Source organism: Electrona antarctica, assembly GCF_951216825.1.
Source record: "Electrona antarctica genome assembly, chromosome: 13".
Lineage (NCBI taxonomy): Eukaryota > Metazoa > Chordata > Actinopteri > Myctophiformes > Myctophidae > Electrona > Electrona antarctica.
In genome coordinates, this window is record NC_136794.1 from 40,972,541 (window position 1) to 40,993,402 (window position 20,862).

The 20,862-nt window shown below is 46.1% G+C and overlaps 1 protein-coding gene across 2 annotated transcripts in view; it reads right to left on the reverse strand.

Annotated features, from left to right (window-relative positions):
* Positions 1–2,620: 2,620 nt before the first annotated feature.
* lats2 (large tumor suppressor kinase 2) overlaps positions 2,621–20,862 on the reverse strand; it is a 33,183-nt gene continuing 14,941 nt past the window's right edge. Inside the window, exons 2-9 of one of the 2 annotated variants that reach the window (XR_013791340.1) lie at positions 15,027–15,159; positions 13,039–14,672; positions 11,274–11,501; positions 10,318–10,672; positions 8,003–8,185; positions 6,719–6,825; positions 3,457–4,482; positions 2,621–3,393 (exon numbers count right to left, since the gene is read on the reverse strand). Coding sequence is in view for 1 of the 2 variants with exons in the window: in XM_079517537.1 (XP_079373663.1) it covers positions 3,889–4,482; positions 6,719–6,825; positions 8,003–8,185; positions 10,318–10,672; positions 11,274–11,501; positions 13,039–14,672; positions 15,027–15,159 (3,234 nt within the window). In the remaining variant the exon portion in view is untranslated. Of the gene's footprint in view, positions 4,483–6,718; positions 6,826–8,002; positions 8,186–10,317; positions 10,673–11,273; positions 11,502–13,038; positions 14,673–15,026; positions 15,160–20,862 lie in introns of both variants that reach the window. The other variant, XM_079517537.1, reaches the window with a different exon arrangement.

Sequence of the window (20,862 nt, forward strand, 5' to 3'; positions counted from 1 at the left end):
AAAGTCAAAACCTTTCGCCCACTTGAGAAAGACTAAGATAATCACATTAAAAACACGAGGGTGGTAAGTTTGTGCTAAAGACACACAAGGCACATGTAGAGTAAACAAAAAGAAAACAACAACAATGCATTTCAATAGAAAGAAGACAAAAAATGAATTGTAACTTGTGTGATGAACACCAATGGGGATTTATCTTTCTTGACACGTGGCAGAACTAATTTAAATTGTCATCTTTATTCTTTACCCCTCCGCATCATCTTGCCAAAATACAGAATCCTGCTGGAATTGTTTGACATTACAAAGACCAAACAAACAGCTCAGTTTGACTTGAAGAGAACAATATAATTGGCTGATTGTCAATAAGCGAAAAAGAACACAGGCAATTATGAAGCGTATCTGTCCGGGCAACAAGGCTCCAATGCAGGAAATGGCACAGAAGTCACCAGCACGCTCATAAACCTGTGGTCACTTTTGGATAAATAAAAAAGAATTGACCAAACACTTTGACAATAGGGAAAAAAAATAAAAATATATCCGGCATTGTAAAATAGAGAAAGCTTTTCATTCATTTTAATTTCATGAAACCAACACTGCTATGCTCTTCTTTTATCTGCCTGTTGTTGTTTTTATTTGTCTGTAACTTATCTCTCCTTTTTTTTTTTTTTGTCTCAGTACCCACCCCATTCTCCTCCCTCTCCCCCAATCAGGGCCAGCCTGATTAACAAAAGGGGAGGAGTCTACCATCTTTCATCAAAACACTGATCGCGTTAGTTTATACTCCATCGCACGAGGGTGTCGTTCGTCAAAAGAAAAAAGACACATTTGGCAAAACATCATAAATGAGGCCTTTCAAAGTGGCAGATTTTCTCATTGACATTCAACTATACTAGAGAGGTACACAACTTTGTCACTTCCCAAGACACAAGCACACTTGGCAACGGAACTGATCCAACATTTCTCATAGATAGCATAATAAAAAAAAGAAGTGTACATGTAATAAGGATAATAACAATTATAACGTAAATAATAATATTAAATCACAATAATAAGCAGCATGGGGTCATGTTGTAACTGAAAGGCAATATATATATAAACCATTATATATTTTTTACATAGCGTGTTTCAGTATTAAACGCCCAGAAGGATATTAGGTGTTTAGAAAACTATATATATTGTCTTTTCTGTATTGCACATAGTCATACTATCACATATTTGTTTGTGTAAGAAAAAGTTGCTTTCTTTGTTTGATTCATGTTTACATACTAATGTAACTGTCACCACAAGAGGAGTGGAGACTGGTTTAAGTTAATTACCTGTGTGTGTGTGTGTGTGTGTGTGTGTGTGTGTGTGTGTGTGTGTGTGTGTGTGTGTGTGTGTGTGTGTGTGTGTGTGTGTGTGTGTGTGTGTTGAGGTTTTCTGGTAGTGAGCATTGAAATGACGGGGTGCCAACAAAGGAGTGTAATCCTGAGCCCTATGGCAACAGAGTGGAACCCCATTTAGTTACTACATGATCTATAAACCGTAGCATCTTTGCCGGCCCTGACGGCCCGGGCGGGACCTTTGGAACATCCCCAACCTTATACCCTGTGCTAGCGCTCAGTTCTAGTGGGTGCCATCGCTGGCATTCTCAAGACATAGGATATGCAACAAGAACTTTTGTCTGGAACACAATAAAAGCAACCACCGTAACACTCCGTCAGTCTGGCAAAATTCACAACACATCAAAATATAAAACAATTAACGCAACATCATGGCACGATGAAAGAAGGTGGATAAAGGTATCCAAGAGTGAACCAAAGAAGCCCCGTTTGGGTTTTTTGATTGTGATTCCGAGATCCGGATGAACTTTTAACACAGACTTAGAAAATCACTATAGAGCTCCGAAGTCTGACGTCACTTTCAGTAGAGGTCGTCAATCGCCAGGTTCATGTATTTGTTTATTTGCATTGAGATCCCCAAACGGCGATTTTAGGTCGCTTCATATAAGAACTGTGTTTGAAAAATAAACCGACCACCTCGGCGTTTCTGTCAGGGGAGTGGCTGTGCGTCGTTAATGATGTCCATTCATATTTGATACAGCCAGTTTCTAGAGAAAATTGAATTAATGTGACCGCAAAAGCCTTGAAACTACATATGAATGCAATGTCGCTGAGCATATACGTCACGCCCAGCTGTCAACATATTGCGTTCCTGATATTCCTCGTTGACGTAAGCTCAGCTGGTGGTGACTCGACTCGTACTAACCACGATACATTATATATCAATAAAATAAAAATAAAAATAAACATAATTAACGTTCAGTTTCTGTTGTGCGACGGGCTGCGGGCAGAAGCAGCCTACCCGGAAATGTAGTCTCTGGGTTGTTTGGCTCGTTTCTAACGCTTATTTTGTTACTCTTTGGGTATATTTGTACATTTCCACCTTCAGTCGATGCTTCATATCCATATGAGTGAAAAGGCCGGGGTGATCGGTTTATTTTTCAAACACAGTTCTTATATGAGGCGATCTAAAATCCCCCTATGGAGAGTACAATGCTTATAAAAACATACAGGAACCTTTGAGCTCACTGCCCTCTGCTGGTAGTAGAGGGCAGTGACGTCAGGACTTCGGTGCTCTATGGCAATGAATTGATTGAAAAAAAAAAGATTGCCCTACGGATGTTGCCACAAGGTGGCAGTAACCAACCTTTTTTCTCTGTGAGTAGATAAAGTCTAAGATGATTTGGAAGTATTTGCTTGCTCATTAAATCTGTCAGAAACCTTGTGTAACTGCCAAAAGAGCCCTGGAAATGACCATCGAATATAACCGTTAATACCTGCAGAAACCAGCCTCATCGGACCGCTCTGGTAATGATGGACAAGCTATACTGGGGGAACAACCTATGGGTGTGTGTGAGTGGGCGTGTGTATGTATGGAGGCGTGCATATGCGCATATGTTGTAGCTTATTTCCAAAGAGCTGTGAAAGAGGTGTTGCATTTAATGACCCCCCCCCCCCCCCCCCCCCCCCCCACACACACACACACACCTCATCTAAAAGGCCGTAAACTGATTCCACTCTTCACATTACAAGTCCGTCAGTCTCTGAGTGTAAAGCAGCTCAGGTGAAAACAGGAAGCACTTCCACGTGTCACTTCCTGTGTCAAAGGTCACCACCACATAGGTCTTTCAGTCAAAATGTTAAGACCCTGGGTGGAAGGAATGGGGACACGACACCAAACACCAAAGACCCCTGGGTTCACAAACAACCGTGTCTAAACGCCTAAACAACCCGTTGGATCCGTAGAGCCTCAACATTTCCGCGGACATAAGACTGGGGCTGACTTTGACCTGTTTTTAAGTTTTTTCTTATCATTGTTATGTAAGCACGTAGCCCTTGACCCTTGACCCTCGACCTGTCCAGCTCCACGCAGCACGTTGCAGTTTGGTCCCGGATCAGGGGCGGTTTGACCCTCGACCTGTCCAGCTCCACGCAGCACGTTGCAGTTTGGTCCCGGATCAGGGGCGGTGAGTCTGTCAATGTTGTTCTTTCTGCGCCGCACACCTTAGATTGTGCACAGCACCGTCTGAATTATGAAACAGATTGTTTTATGTCAACCTGTTCTCACCATTCACACTCACCAATCACCATTCTGTCTGAAACAGACAGGTGTTCTCTTCTCACTCACTCACTCTCACACACACACACACACACGCACGCACGCACGCACGCACGCACGCACGCACGCACGCACGCACGCACGCACGCACGCACGCACGCACGCACGCACGCACGCACGCACGCACACGCACACGCACACACACACACACACACACCCGGGCATGTTGTGAATTGAAGTAAGTGGACACCCGTGACTCATGATGAAGCCAGCCAATCAGCTTTGGCCTGCCTAGACATACACAGGCTCACACCCCTCCCCCTGCTCTTCCTCCTCCTCCTCTTCCTCATCTTCTTCTTCTTCCAACTGCTCTTCCCCCTCCCCTTCCTCCTCCTCCTCCTCCTCCTCCTCTGGGCCTCCCATGCCGCCGGCTCCTCCCGCCGCCCCGGCGGAGGGCGGCGCGGCCTCGGCGGGCTTCGGGTAGCGGAAAGGGCAGCCGTTGTCGTCGAAGAACCGGCGGAAGGTGAACTCGTAGAAGGCGTGCTCCGGGTGCTTGCCGTGCGGCGAGCAGAGCACGTCCCAGGCGCGGCTCATGCTGTCGCCGCTGTCGCTCCAGCCGCCTGGCCCGCCCCCCTCCTCCTCCACGGGGTCGAAGTTGGACGTGTCCATGGGGTGGGCGATCTTGGGCCGGTAGGGCGCGGGCTGCTGCCGCAGGTTGCTGGAGAAGTCCACCTGGTGGAAGAAGGGGTGGGCCTTGATCTCTCCGGCGCCGTTGCCGCCCACCCGCTCCTCGGCGGAGCAGCAGAGTCGGCCGATGATGTCGACAGCCTCGGGGCTCAGCTTGACCTGGGGGGGGACCTGCAGCGTGCTCTCCCAGTTGATCACCTGGGGGGGGGGGGGGGCACACATAATGTTACAGCAACTCCAACGACAACCCCTAGGGGTAGGTACAACAGCGGAGAGGAAGCATATACCGGTATGTACAAATAGAAAGCCTATATTTTAAGAATCTGCAGACATCTGCAGGTAAATGTGTGACACCAAATTAAATCAAAAGCTTGACCAACTGTTTGACACCAAGTACAAAACGTAATTTTAAGTACACAGTGTAAATCTGCGTTCACACTGGCAGCTACAAACGATGAAGCAAAGCAGCAAAATCTGCCGGCAAGTCGCCGTTCAAGTGTTGAACAACACACTTGTTGATGCCATCAAATGTGCGTCCGGCGAGTGAAGGAAAATACAAAGGCCTGGGTTGAAAAGAACAGGGAACAGGCCGATGGAAATCATTTGTTTTTCCCCGTTACAAGTGGGAATTGTGTGGAGAAAGAAGGTATGTGGAAATGGTTAAGCAGCAGCTTAGTAGACCTGACGAAGATGTAATTGACACATCGAAACGTTGTCACTTTTTACCTGCACCCTGATATAATAAAATAAGGGCCTAAATCGTCTGAGCTGCTCCAGTGCCTTCTTGTTTGCATATATACGTCCTGCTCCTGAGATGCACCAGACTGGCCTGCTATAGGCTAGAGGCTCCTGAGATGCAACAGACTGGCCTGCTATAGGCTAGAGGCTCCTGAGATGCACCAGACTAGCCTGCTATAGGCTAGAGGCGCGGCTGGAACTCCCTTCTACAGCAGCTTAGTCGCTGCTAGTATGATGAAGTTGAAGCCAGATCAACTTTATTTTGTAGCTTTGTAGCGGGCGACAAGGCTACACATGTCGCCGTGTTCCATTGGAAATTAATTGTAGCCTGGCTGTAGCTTCGTAGTTTGTCAGTACGAATGCATGATTACACTACTATACATACAGTACATACAGGCATACATAAGTGCACCCAACTCCAAGTACAGCAACGGACACTAAGTACATAATATAATGAAAACTACACACTGTAACACTATATTAGGCATATATAAAGTACATCCAACTCCAAGTACACGATCTGACAGTGACACTACTGTAATTACACAATGCAATGTTAAGTACACATTGTAACACTATCATAGATAGGCATACATAAAGTACACAATCTCACACTAAGTACATAATTCAATGTTAAGTACACACTGTAACACTAAGTAAGTATACAGTATGATATTAAGTTAAACTTTAACATTAAGTAAACAACAACCACAACTCTGATAAGACAACAACGACAACTGAAATCAACGTTTTTATTAGACGTAAATTAGGATCTAATTCACGGCAGCATTTTTCCCATTTGAGCTCTTATTTTGAAAAGCCACATTTCCAGTCTACCGGAAGCTGAACGGAGCCTGGACAGGCCTTGTTTACAATATGAATCCAAACCGGGGCACTGGAGAGCTCCACATCGTCGGCTCTGTGCCGTCAAAGAAACGTTGTTTTGACCAAAAATGCCATCTGGGACAATGAATAGGAGATACAGGCGATTGAAAGAAACAGATAGAATGGATTATTATGGCGACGACGATCTAAGATGGACAATCCAGTGCTGTGACAACAGCATAGCTAGCTAACCGGCTAACGTAAGTAGCATTATGGCTTGATCGATCGAATGCACTATAAAAGCGCAATTGCCATTAATCAACGGCAATGGCGGTAAGCGTTGTATCAAAAAATAGGCTTCAATTGACCTACATCTACGGCAATGGTGCTGAAAGAATGAATTTGATCATTTGACCAATCGACCAACGAACAATTCAATCACTTACTCTTTTTCTCAGACTTCCAAGCTCAATCTATAATGCTTAAAACGCATTGTATCGTGATGAAATGTTAGGGAGCGGTGGTGGCTCAGGGGTAGAGTGGCCATATGGGAATTAGTGTCGAAGTGTCCTTGAGCAAGACACTGAACCCCTAATTGCTCTCGATGTGCAGGTTGGTGCCTTGCATTGTTTCCTCTGCCATCGGTGTATGAATGGGTGAATGTAATGCACAATCTATGTAAAAGCGCATTGGATAAAGGCGCTATATAAATGCACCATTTGCTATTGGTTGAAGTGGTTAAAGTAGAAATACATTTTCCTTTGTCTATGTCTGAAGATGCAGTCAAGTGGAGCATCCAGTCGGCCAATCAATCACCACCAATCACCACAACGAAGGTGTGTAGCAGTGACGCCTCCCCATTAGAACTGACCTTTATCTGGGTCTCGGTGGGGGTGGAGGCCAGGAAGGGGGGCTGGCCCACCAACATCTCAAACAGGATCACTCCTACGCTCCACCAATCGCACAGCTGGGTATAACCTGGAACACACAAGACACGTAAAGTCCTTTAATTCACTGTTAAGTTTAATGTTAATGTTCAATTAAATTCTTTAGCTTTATTGGCATGAGAAAACATACGTTTACATTGCCAAATGCAAGGTTTGAAAATGGGGAAAGTATATACAGTTGGAGGGGTACAGCATTGTGTGAACAGAGCTATGTCACATTGCATCATTATATACATGTTATATATACAGAGTATGAAGCTTTTTTAAACTAATATTTGAAGTCATTTTGGAACAAAAAGCTGCATTTTCCTCAAAACTATTTAAATGGTACACAAAAGAAAGAAAGCCTCAAATTGAAGTGTGCGTGCGTGCGTGCGTGCGTGCGTGCATGTGTGTGTGTAAAAGTAGCAGCTCTGTTTACATGACAGGGTCTACTCGATACAGGCAGTAGTCCTTAGGGTGGTTCCATTCCATTGGCTAACCTTCTATTATCGCAACAGTTCACAAATCTTGCTGCTAGTGGGGAGATGGTTAGAAAGTGTAGCTCTGTTTCCACCACATTATTCCCTGTTGACTATGTCCAGCCAGTGTGTTCTGTGATGCACTGAGACCTTATTGTGAAGGTGAGAGCGGAATATACAAACCGGATGTTGTTATACTGCGTGGTTGTTGTTGTTGTCATGGAGGTTGGAATGGCAGAGTGCCAGACAGTAATAAAACTTGTGTTAAAGGAGAATTCCATGCTAGAAGGCTTTCTTACCTTTATTTGTAGTTGTTACGTCCCCAACAAAGAGTTCCAGGTGTTATTTTGTGCAAAAGTGCATTATTGGCTATTTCCCTTACCATAAACCCTCAATGGGGGTTGGGTTTTTGTGCCAATTCACTTATTTCCATCGAAAAAAGTAGTAAAGTGTGACTCTTGGGATACTCATGATTTTTGAGCGATGGAATATTCAATTCAATGCAATTCATTGAGGACTTATGGTAGGGGAAATAGCCAATAATGCACTTTTGCACAAAATAACACCTGGACCTCTTTGGTGGGGACGTATCAACTACAAATAAAGGTAAGAAAGCCTTCTAGTATGGAATTCTCCTTTAAGAACCTCGGTTATAGATCCCGTCCAGAATGGGTTAATTGATCGATAAGGTTATCAATTACTATCAATTAATGAACAAATCGGTAACTGAGATCCCTAGCAACCAACCTTTGCGAAGCAGCACCTCGGGAGCGATGTAGTTGGGCGTCCCCACCAGGGAGTGAGCCAGGCAGCGTTGGTGCTGCCGTGTGGCGCGCTGCTCCAGCGTCATCAGCCGGTCGCCACAGCGACAGTTGGACACGTCGTCCCAGAAGTCACTGGGCTCCATGCTGTCCTGTCTGACGTGACTTCCTGCAGAGGACCGAGAAGAACAAGTGGTATTAGGGGCGGCTGTGGCTAAAGAGGTAGAGCAGGTCGTCCAATGATCCATGGGTTGGCGGTTTGAATCCCGGCTCCTCCTGTCTACATGTCGAAGTGTCCTTGGGCAAGACACTAAACCCTACATTGCCTCCAATGAGTTGGTTGGTGTGAGCTCGCCACCATTGGTGTGTGAATGTGGGATGTGAGGACGCTGGTGTCGACTGTTCGCCGCTTCACCTCCCAATGTATGAATGAATGAACCGTTGTAAGCGCTTTGAGTAAGCACGTAGTGCATAGAAAAGCGCTATAAAAATGCAATTCATTATTATTATTATTATTATTATTATTATTACATACAAAGATGATAATGCAATATATATAATAATATATGTATGTTTTTTGTTTTGTTGTTTTGTTCTTGTTTTATATACTGCAGTCATGTATTCTGGATATTCTATATTCTATATTTCATTGTGTTTTACATAGATAGAGGTACTTTACTTTATTTATTTATATAGCACCTTTCTAGGCATGAGCCACAAAGTGCTGCACAGGAATAACAAGAAAATTCACAATAGAAAAATAGAAAAACAAATAAGTGACATGATCTAACATAATGAACGCAATACACAAGAAATACCCAAACATTAAACAAATCAAGATAACATAAGATCAGTAAAAGGCAAGGAAAAACAAAAAGTTATTTATAGGAATGCTTTTTGAAACAAATGGGTTTTTAATAGGGATTTAAAACGTGTGAGGGAGTCAGTGAGGCGAATTAATTCTGGAAGCTCATTCCAGAGCTTTGGTGCTCGGATGGCGAAGGCCCGATCACCCTTTGTGACGTAGTTTGCGGAACGAATTTTTAGGAGCCCCTTGCCTGCAGACCTCAGGCTGCGAGGAGGGTCGTGAGAGGTCAAGAGCTCCGCGATGTAGCTAGGGGCAAGACCTCTTTGAGCTTTAAAGGAGATTAAAATAATTTTAAAATCAACTCTATAGTTGACCGGAAGCCAGTGAAGCGACATCAAGACAGGGGTGATATGATCACGCTTTTTGGTATTTGTTAAAAGCCTAGCGGCGGCATTTTGCACTAATTGCAAACGGGAGAGTGATTTTTGTGTTAGACCTGAGTAAAGAGCGTTACAGTAATCTAGACGGGACGTGATAAATGCATGAATGACCTTTTCTAAATCGGCGCTAGACAGGAAGGACTTGATTTTTGAGATGTTCCTAAGTTGGAAAAAACAGGTTTGAACCACTTTTTTTAGTTGAGCATTAAAATTAAGGTCTGGGTCCATTAGAACACCTAGGTTCTTTGCAGTGGATTTTACATTTATGGAGAGGTAGAGGCCTTGTATAAGCCCCTTGGGCTTTTGTTGACTCAGCCTAGCACTTTACCCTTCTTATATTTGTATGTTCACTGTATTAATTTTTTTACTGTGCTGAATAAATAAATACTAATACTAATACTGTATGTTTTGTGCTATAAAAGGTGTGTGTGTGTGTGTGTGGGGGGGGGGGGGGGGTAATTGAAATTATTAATCGGCACAGCATTTTATCAAACACAACACACAACAAGTGTAATTTTATTTCTGCCTCTTGGCCAGTTCCCACTTGAAAAGGAGACTTGATGTCTCAATGTATTTTACTGGTTAAATAAAGGTAAAAAAAGAGACCCAGTGTGTGTGTGTGTGTGTGTGTGTGTGTGTGTGTGTGTGTGTGTGTGTGTGTGTGTGTGACTGTCCTCAAAGCGACGATCATTCAACATTACATGATTTATTTCCCAGCCATATATAGTGTCCACTGAATACATATATATTTTAATCAACAACTACAGCTGTCACGATTACAAATTTAAATTGACAATTAATTAATTGTCACACAAATAATTGCGATTAACGATTTAATTAAAAGATTTGGAACATATGAATAAAGAATACACCTGGTAAAGAATGCACAGGGAAGATATGACAAATAACTGAAATATACAAAGAAATTACTGACATATTCATATATTGTCCAACATGGAAGCAATTATGACGATTATGACAAGATAATTGCGATCGGACGATTATGTCACAATCGTGACATCGGCCTGTATCCACATCGGGGACCCGCCTCACCTTTCTGGTAGTACTTGGAGTTGTGCGTCCAGCGGAAGCCGGTGCACAGGCCGAAGTCGGTCAGCTTGATGTGCCCGTCCAGGTCGATCAGGATGTTGTCGGGCTTGATGTCGCGGTGGATGAAGCCCATCTTGTGGACGCTCTCGATGGCCAGCGTCAGCTCGGCGATGTAGAAGCGCGCCAGCGTCTCGGGGAACACGCCCATGCGGATGAGCAGGCTCATCATGTCTCCGCCGGGGATGTAGTCCATGACGAAGTACAGGCTGTCGCGGTCCTGGAAGGAGTAGTAGAGACGCACCACCCACTCGTTGTCCGCCTCCGCCAGGATGTCCCGCTCCGCCTTCACGTGGGCCACCTGGGGTGGGGGGGGGGGTTCCATGCAAACAAACAGTTATTCCATTGGAATGCAATGCTATTAACCCATTTAGACCTGAGCTCGATTCTACAAAATATCTTCTAAATCATGACAGTTTTCTGAAAAACCCATGTTTCTATGTCAGTGCTTCTCAAACTATTTCATGACAAGGACCCCCAGAATTATATGTAATTGGCCGCCGACTCCCATCTGAACATATGTTGTTCCAGGGACCTCCCCAGAAACAAAGATTTGAGTTGAAAACCTTCGTGCTGAAAGATTTGCGACACATTTTCACGATTTATCCAAAATAGCAGACCTACAAGCTCGTAGCGCGGCACTCGCGCTATGAGCTTGTAGATCTGCTATTTTTCAATAGCTATAACATAATGAAACACCAAAACGGGTTCCCGCCCAAAATAGGTTAACAGGGGTTAATTGAACCGGGCCAGCCCCCTGGCCGCATTCCTGGGGGTCTGGATGTTCCAGGGACCCCCCAGGGACCCCCACACAGTAACTCTGTCATTTCTCGACCGTTTCGGACGTGGGGCGGCTCGCCGGATCACAAATATCTCTTGCCGCATTTCATCCCTTTCATTACCTGGTTGCGGTTCAGGACGTCCTTCTTGCGTAGCGTCTTCATGGCATAGAGGGCACCGGTGTCCACCTTGCGCGTCAGGCACACCTCACCGAAGGCGCCGATTCCCAGAGTCTTGAACTTGACGAACATGGCCTTGTCCATTTTGGCACGCCGCAGACGGTTGTAGTTGGACTCCTTCTGATTCAGCATCTTCCGCATTTGCTCCTGCTCCGCTTCTGATAGGCCGGCCTAGGAGGAACAGAGGGTATGCGCATGCATAAAGTGAGTGGCAAATCGAGTGGCAAAGTGAGTTTAAAGTCGTTTAACGTCGTTTAATGCAGTCAGATCGGACCTTTCTGTTTGGATGTATGGGCTGTCATACTTCCGGGTATGATGATCATGTCACGCGCATACCAAGCCCCCAGTGAAGCTCTCGAACGTTGAGGCGCTCTGCCCTAGTGGTAAGAACGGGGACTGCAGGCGGACCCGTGGAGTTATGACGAGGAAACCCCGTGCAGCTGGGCTTTAACATTGAGCGCCCGTTTTCACTTCCACATTTTGGACACCAAATTTGGTGTCCAAATCGGGGGGGGAAAACGCGGAAGTAGACGGTTCTTCCGGGTGCTTCAAAACGTCACTGAGCAACTTCCACTGAAATGAATAGCGGGGGGGCTGAGCTGTCGCTGCGGTTCAGTCTCTATCCTTTTAATACTCTATGGAGCATACCCTCTATTAGGGGCGGCAGAGGCGCCAACTGCCAAGGGTGCTCAACCTGGATGGAATCTGGCTCCCGGCTTTTTGTCATTTTGCTGTTTATTCTGTTTATAAAGCTTAAGCTTAAAGCTTTCAGCTTAAGTTCCTTTCGCAGAAGGTTTAGAGTGTAACTCTTGCCTGTACAATTTAATGGTATAATTTCTATCTTATCTTATTCGTTTTTTTTCTTATACTCAGTATCGTGTTTTGTATGTTATACAGCTGCACAGTCTTGTGGAAATACGGCACCAAACATTCTGCTTCTTACAGCAGTGGTTCCCAAACTTTTTCATGTCAAGAACCCCCAAATTGTATGTATTTGGCACCCATCTGAAACCCAAATAAATGTGGGCTTCATAGAAAGTGTTACCAAACATTTAATTTCACATTCCAACATTACTGTACCTAACTGTGATTGGATTTGGTCTCTTTTCAAAATGTTTCAAAATCTCTCTGAATAGGGGTCAGATGACCAGAGGTCAAAGTAATGGACAGTAAGGACATGCAGCCAGTGATTGAATGGAGGACATACTGTAGGCAGGTCATCCCTGTCTAAAAAGAACACTAGAGGGAGAATACTGTCATACTGTACCTACTGTACGCTCATCTGTCGTAGTATGTATCAAATATTGGCTTGGATTACAAGCAGGCCAGATGATGTGCACCAGAATACCTTCATTAGACACGATCGGCAACCCTGTGTTTCCCCGCTTGTGATGTAAGAAATTGCAAATAGTCGCAGAACTGTCACAGGCAAATGAAGCCGCCTGTATATCATTTAACCCATTTTGACCTGAGATCAGATTCTAAAAATGTCTTCTACATCCTGACAGTTTTCTGAAAAAGCTATGTTTCTATGTCAGTCGTTCTTCGATTTTTCAAAAATAGCAGACCTACAAGCTCGTAGCGCGCCACTCGGTGGCGCGCTATGAGCTTGTAGATCTGCTATTTTTCAATAGCTAAAGCATAACATAATGCTAACACCAAAAGGGGTTCCCGCCCAAAATGGGTTAAAAGCATGTGGTCCTCTCACCTTGGACATCTCCTGCTCCAGCTGCAGCCTGCGGTTCAGCTTCTGCTGGTATGTCTTCATGACGTTCTCGATGTGCTGCTCCATGTAGAACTTGAAGGCGAACGGCGAGTAGCTCTTGATGCGCGACTCCCTCTTCTCCTCGTCGCGGCCGTTCTTCCTGACGGGGACCGGCGACGTCTGGATCTGCTTCTTGTCCTTCGCCGCCTTCTCCCCCTTCGTCGCCTTCGTCTTATCCTTCCCGTGCTGCTGGTTCTCCTCCCCCTTCCCTGCGCTCCCTCCGCTCCCGCAAGCGGCGTGCGCGCCCCTGGAAGAGGGGCCTCCTCCTCCCACCGCGGCGAGCTCGGGGGCTCCGCACATCGCCCCGGCCGCTTCCATTGCCCCGGGCTCTCCGGACATGAGCAGCGTCTTGGGGTATGGGGGCGGCGGGCAGCGAGGCTCCTGAGCCGGCGGCTCCAGGGGGTAAGGCTCCTCTGGCATGTAGGCCAGGGGTTCGGCCGTCTCCTGGGCCTGAGCTTGAGCGGCCATCCAGCCGGGGTGGCAGGGTCCCACCGCCGTCTTGGGTTCGGGTCTCATCACCCGGATGCTCTTCACGGGCTGCTGGATGGGCGGTGAGGTCACTGCTGTGATGGTGTTGGGGGGCCCCAGGGAGGCGTCCTGTTTGCTGGCTGTGGGTGGCGCTACCGCCATGGCGGGCCGGGCGCCGTTGGGGGGCCCGGCCGGGCGGTTGTTGAAGGAGTTGGTTCGGCTGGGCACGCTTCGGACTTCCCCCCTGAACGGGCCCTGCGGCTGGGGTTGTCTAGCGGGAGGGGCCCCCTCAGGTCCCGGAGGCCCGGCCCAGTGGTGCTCGTACAAGTCCAGGTTGAGGCTGGCCCTGGAGGGGGTGAGGAGGCTCTGGGGGAGGTCAGGGAAGTCTGGCGCCCCGCCAGGGGAGCGGGACATCATGTGGACCTGGTGGGAGGTGGGGCTGGCTTGGCGCGGATGTGAGTGGGTGTGGGGTGGCAGGTACATGTTGACAGGGTACCCACCAGCTCCTCCTGCACCCACCCCACCTCCCGGCCCGTTCTTCCCTTGCATGTTGACGTAATTGTCAGGCGACGCCATGGGAGGAGGCGCCATCTTGTTCTGGAAAGAGGCGCTCCTCTTGACCCCATAGCCCGAGGGCTCCATCATGTGAGGCCGCGGGTGGCTGTAGTCGTAGTGGGGACCCGGCACCGGGCCACCTGGAGGCTGGGGTTGGAGCTGCAGGGGCTGGCCAGCGACATTGTAGCTGATCATGGGCCCATGTTGCTCCATGTTGCCAGGGTAAGCCTTCTGCTGAGCCCCAGGCGGGTACATGGCGTTTCCTGGGTTGCTCTGCGGAGCCATACCCGGGGGGTAGGCACCCATGCTGGGGGGTCTGCCCATGGGGTTACCCATGGCAGGACCCTGCGTTGCACCAGACGGGGGCATCATGTAGTTCATAACAGGGGGAGCGCCCATGTAGGGTCTGGGCATCTCTCCCTCCGGACCATACGCCGCTGCCGCGCCATCGTACATGGGCGCCCCCATCTGGTGGTATGACGGCATGGCACCTACTTCCCCTGGAGCCTCCAGTGGGGGGCGATGGTCCATGGAGTTTGGCATGCCACCTTTTCCTGAGAGGACCAGGAAGATGTAATCATGAGTAACGTTAGGTTACTTACAACATGCAATAGAGGCGTGCAGTTCATTAAACTAATCCGTCTACAATCGATTATAATCATGATACATCTCGATTTTCCTCCACAAGAATTGAGATGAACAAAAACATAAGACTAAAATGACTTTCTTCACAAAATGAGAGTGCATAGGTGTCTGAATCTAGATCTTGCTCTTTTTTCAATTAATTGTGAAGCACTACTCTACATGATGACAATGTGTCACATAACGACGCATTGAGAGCTGTGCGTGTGCTGCCGTGTGTGTGTGTGTGTGTGTGTGTGCGTGTGCGTGCAAGCATGTGTGTTTACCTGGCGAGGTCTGTTTGATGACGCGGACGATGAGTTCGGTGCGGGGGTCCAGGTAGCCCATCTTACTGATGTACTCTAAGGCCGACTCGATGTTTCTGCTTCCTGTCTGCTTCAAGGCACGCACTGCCATTTCCTGTTAGGAGGACAGAAGGGAAGGTGATAGTTAGAAATACTGGCCCAAAAGTAGGGTTGTGTACCATGCTAGCACCGCTACAATGCTAGGACCCGCTACCATGCTAAAACCGCTACCATGCTAAAACCTAACATTTTCAACAAAATCAACTGTAGATTAAGTCCACTAAAACTAGATATTACTGTAACAGTACAGTAACATATATACTGTACAGTGTAATATATTGAAATGCTATGAATTTTGTTACATTGAATATATATTGAAATGCTATGAATTTTGTTACATTGAAAAGTATCCATTCTGGCAGCGTTTAAAAAATATGGATAAACGCACAATCGATACCCAACCCTACGCAAAAGGCCGTAGGCGTTCATGCAGCAACATAAAAAAAAACACACACACACACACAGGCAGACATACACGCACACACACACACACACACAAACACACACACACACACACACACACACACACACACACACACACACACACACACACACACACACACACACAAGAGGAGGATTTAAAAACATTGTCCCAGCGGCCGTCCATGCACCTGCATCCTCTCCAGTCGGGGTCATGTACCAGCGACTTCCTGTGCCCGTCATAACAACATAGAAACAGCACGCACGCACGGACACACACACACACGCACGCACGCACGCACGCACGCACACACACACACACACACACACACACACACACACACACACACACACACACACACACACACACACACACACACACACACACACACACACACACAGGGCTGGAACTATCAATTGCTTTCTTAGCAATTATCACTTCTTCGATTAATAACAAAGAAAGAAAGAAATCCATCCATTGGCATGGTCAAAATAGGGATTGATTATTAGCCGATTATTTATGAACTAATTTAGTTCATTACTAATCGATTAACTTTCATAATAAATTGAATCAGATAGTTGGATTAACAGTTGCACCCCTCTGTACTTCTCCATGCTCAAGCCCTTCAACACCGCCTGAATATCAAAGTGTCTTGATGCATGAGTTTGTCATGGAGATTTCCACACTTTTGGTGAAAAGCTTTTTTTGAACTAGGTTCTCAAAAGGTTTCCAAAACTTCCCCAAATAAGCGATCTACAAGCCCCCACATGCCGTTTGGCTGCTGTAGCCACACTACTTTCTTCTAATCCCCAAACCGGGCGAACGTTGTTATTTGAGAATCTCTACTGTTAAAAAAAAGTAGCCTTCTACTACAGCTGCATCTGTACTGTTAATGTATATTGGACAGGTCCTCAGCGTTGCTACAGGGGCTCTGCCATCCGCCAAATGTTTGTGTGATAGGGGAACATTAGCCAAAAATAGCAGATCCCTGCTTCATCTCTCTCATCTAGGGGGTCCTTGACCTGAAAAAGGGTTGAAGACCTCGGTTCTATAATAATACAGCTGTATCTATATATTCTCCCAGTATAGAACCAGTAAGACGCCCTGAGAGCGAGAAGCTCGCGTGCACGAGCATCTGCCTGGGTGACGGCAGACTGCTGGGCGAGCGCTGGCGCTTTGGCATGGGGGGGTCAGATCAACATGGAATGAATTCTTTACTGGCCATATATGGAGCGTGTACAGGGTTTGATGAGGTCAGACCAACCTATGGAATGTCAGAACAGTAAGGACGGGTGGGACAGGATCAACATATGGAATGTCAGAACAGGTCAGTTCCATATATGGAGATCTAAGGGTTTGAGGTTTGAGTACTTAGTTTAGACAGTACTTAGTTTAGACTAGTCATTGGGTTAGACCAGTCATTAGTCCTACAACTACAACCTATCTCAAACCCTCACCCTAACCCTAACCTCCCACGGGGCAGCACACCTAAACCTAACCTTAACCCATGTGCCATGTCTAACCAATGACTAGTCTAAACTAAGTATGCACCCCATGATGGAGTCTTCTCCATGTATGGTGGCTTATCCATTTGATGATGTCAGAGCGTGACACAAGGCGTGATGTACTGGACTGACAACCATATATAGAGATCTAAGGGTCTTCATGATGTCACATGATATGTCACGAGGTGTGACCATATATGGAGACGTGATGTCACGAGGCGTGACCATATATGGAGACGTGATGTGGCGTGGGTGACTAACTAACAGACGGGAGATGCAGGTTTTCATAGTAAATGCGACCTACGGTCTCAATAATACATACTGTTTTAGACGATACTCTACAAGTTGGAAGAAACATGAACATTTTAATCATTTTGACCTGAGATCAGATTCTAAAAATGTCTTCTACATCCTGACAGTTTTCTGAAAAAGCTATGTTTCTATGTCAGTCGTTCTTCGATTTTTGAAAAATAGCAGACCTACAAGCTCATAGCGCGCCACTCGGTGGCGCGCTATGAGCTTGTAGATCTGCTATTTTTCAATAGCTAAAGCATAACATAATGCTAACACCAAAAGGGGTTCCCGCCCAAAATTAAAGACAGTGTCAGTGACCCTCTCTAAACTGCCCAACTCAGTATTTTCTATTAGCAACCTTTAAAAAAGGCTATTGCATAATGTCGATTTTTAACAACAATGATTTACTGTTGTGGAAGCATACATAATATATGTTTCTTTGGCTCCCAGATGCCACCACACACACGCGCATGTGCACACGCACACGCACACGCGCACACACACACACACACACGCACACACACACACACACACACACACACACACACACACACACACACACACACACACACACACACACACACACACACACACACACACACAGGTGGGGGCCAAGCATGCTCCTCATCTCATCCCACAGTTGGAATCTTGCGGTTCAACAGGTGGGTCATTGGAAGAGACCAGAGGTATGTAGGTCACCTATCTCAGAAATGTTGGTTAACCACAAAGGCCCTGAGCCAGCCCAGAACAGGCAATTTATCATCAAGAGAGAAAGAAAGAAAACACACCGGGGCGATGCTCGCAGAACATTCCTACCACTTTACCTCCTTTTATTAAAATGATGCCAATCATTCCTCTGGTCATTTAGAGCAAGGAAGATTAGAAGGCGTTTCAAACCTGGAATCCAAAAAGAGGAATGTGTTCCATCAGCCCTGGACACTCGTTAAAGTGTCGGGGTGGGCAGAGCCACTAGCAACACACTGCTGAGCCCATCTGGAGCACATTGTGAGAAACTGACGTTTAAATAAAGATTTTAAACATTTTAAGTAGATCGTATCAGACTATCGTATGATACTTACAGTACTTACAGTACCATTTAGGCCTGACATCAAAATAAAAAAAAACGTTTGCTCTGAAAGAATATATATTCAATGATTTGTGCCGCATTTTTACGATTTTTCTAAAATAGCAGACCTACAAGCTCGTAGCGCGCCACTCGGTGGCGCGCTATGAGCTTGTAGATCTGCTATTTTTCAATAGCTAAAGTACAACATAATGCTTAGTTAAAACACCAAAAGGGGTTCCCACCCAGAATGGGTTAATTATTTTAACTAATTATAGGGCTATTATTTAATAGTGATAAACACAATGCTAAATGGTGGTGTGTTGAAATGAAATGAAACCCACCACAATACATCCACTAAGACAATCGGATGTACATCTCAAGAACCCTGTTTTGGACTTTTCTATATAGGATAATATAAAATGTGATCCGGGATTATCGCCAAACTAAAGGGTCTATTCGCCTTATCAAACGAATAGCCATAGACAAGAAGAAACCATTGTTATGATCACAAAAAGTGCTAGACCAGGAATAGTTTATTTGGAGGGCTTTGCTACTTTACTTACTATTACTGTAATCTAATATTTGAACAATTCAAGGCCGAATAGTTGTGTACCTGATACTGAAGCCTGGAATGGTTCAATTTAAACAATGTCAAACCTGGAGCTATGCTTATGGTTCACTCCATACCAGGGACGAATAGTTTTCAAACCTAGTTCAATTCCTCATGGGGGCCCTGGCCCCCCGGCCTCCACAGACTCTACGTCACTAGTGCTCCATACCCTCTCTGTGTTCTTACCGTCTTTGTAACAATGCAAAGCCCAGTCTAACAGCAGAGCAAGGGGCAGTGGCCATGGGTGAACAACTAGCAGGGGATTCCAACAGGAAGCCATTCAGATACCGTATAATGTGTAGCTGGCCCGGCTACTGCATTTCTTGCCTTGTCCCTTAACTCTATTTGCACTGCATACGGTCATATTGTCCTAGTACAATGTGTGCCAGTACACACTCACTCACAGACTGTACAAGTGGTCAACTCTACTTGTCGACTGCTGTTCTGCACAGACGTTGCCAAGTCGAATTCCTCTGCTCGCTCTCTGATTCTCTAGTGCTGTCCAAATGCTGCCTCCCACAACAACTAGGCTGCAACAAACAACCTCCCACAACAACCAGCCTGCAACAAACAGCCTCCCACAACAACCAGGCTGCAACAAACAGCCTCCCACAACAACCAGCCTGCAACAAAAACCTCCCACAACAACCAGGCTGCAACAAACAGCCTCCCACAACAACCAGACTGCAACAAACAGCCTCCCACAACAACCAGGCTGCAACAAACAGCCTCCCACAACAACCAGGCTGCAACAAACAGCCTCCCACAACAACCAGGCTGCAACAAACAGCCTCCCACAACAACCAGACTGCAACAAACAGCCTCCCACAACAACCAGACTGCAACAAACAGCCTCCCACAACAACCAGGCTGCAACAAACAGCCTCCCACAACAAACAGCCTCCCACAACAACCAGGCTGCAACAAACAGCCTCCCACAACAACCAGACGAAGTCGTTGATCCCGCCTCTAGCGGCCGCATACGGCTGCATATCGCACCGGTCTGATTTGGTCCGGAGTACATCATCTCTGACACCAGACTCACGCTTCTGGCAGAATGCAAATGTTGTCCAGCAGGGGGAGTGGTTTCACCAGGCTAATTAGTTTAGGCATTTAGATCAAATTCTTAATGGCAAAACTTTTTTTTTTTAAATGTTGAGAAATGTTTGAACGTTTTTGTGAGCTTTGTAGACCAGCTATTATCACCATTAACCCCATACATATAAAAATGACTGTATATATGGCTTGTAGGCCATTGTACACTATTTGTTTTATTATTTCATAATAGGCATAATAGGCTTCATTGATTTTTTTTTTAATAACATTTGCCTGTGTGTACATTTGGTTTTCAAAGCCCAAACGGAAAACATTTATGTACATTGCTTTGTTTTAATGTTCCAATCCTCTAATGTTGAATGCCAAACATATATAATCGCAATACTTTGTATGACAATGAATGGTCAGCTATAGTGTAATGATAGTGAACGTCCTGCCACCACCACCAACATAACCCAACACCAAACTAAAGAGAGAGGCCTCTCTGGTTCTCTCTCCCCACACCTAGATGAGGAAATCCCTATGAATGGCATATGACCTCACCACACAGACATGTCAACTCAGACACCGGTGGCCGGCTGCTGCCACTCGGCAGGCCAGGCCAGGCATGCAACGCTTGCATGTGTGCCCCTGCAGGCCACTGGCGGAACAGCAGCAAACGCATGCTGAGAGAGAGACATGTGCCATGTACCCTGGCCAGTGGTGGAAAGAGTACTCACATGTTATACTTAAGTAAAAGTACCATTACTGCAATGTAGTAAATACTCTGTTACAAGTAAAGGTAGGTGGTGAACTTAAAGAAAGTG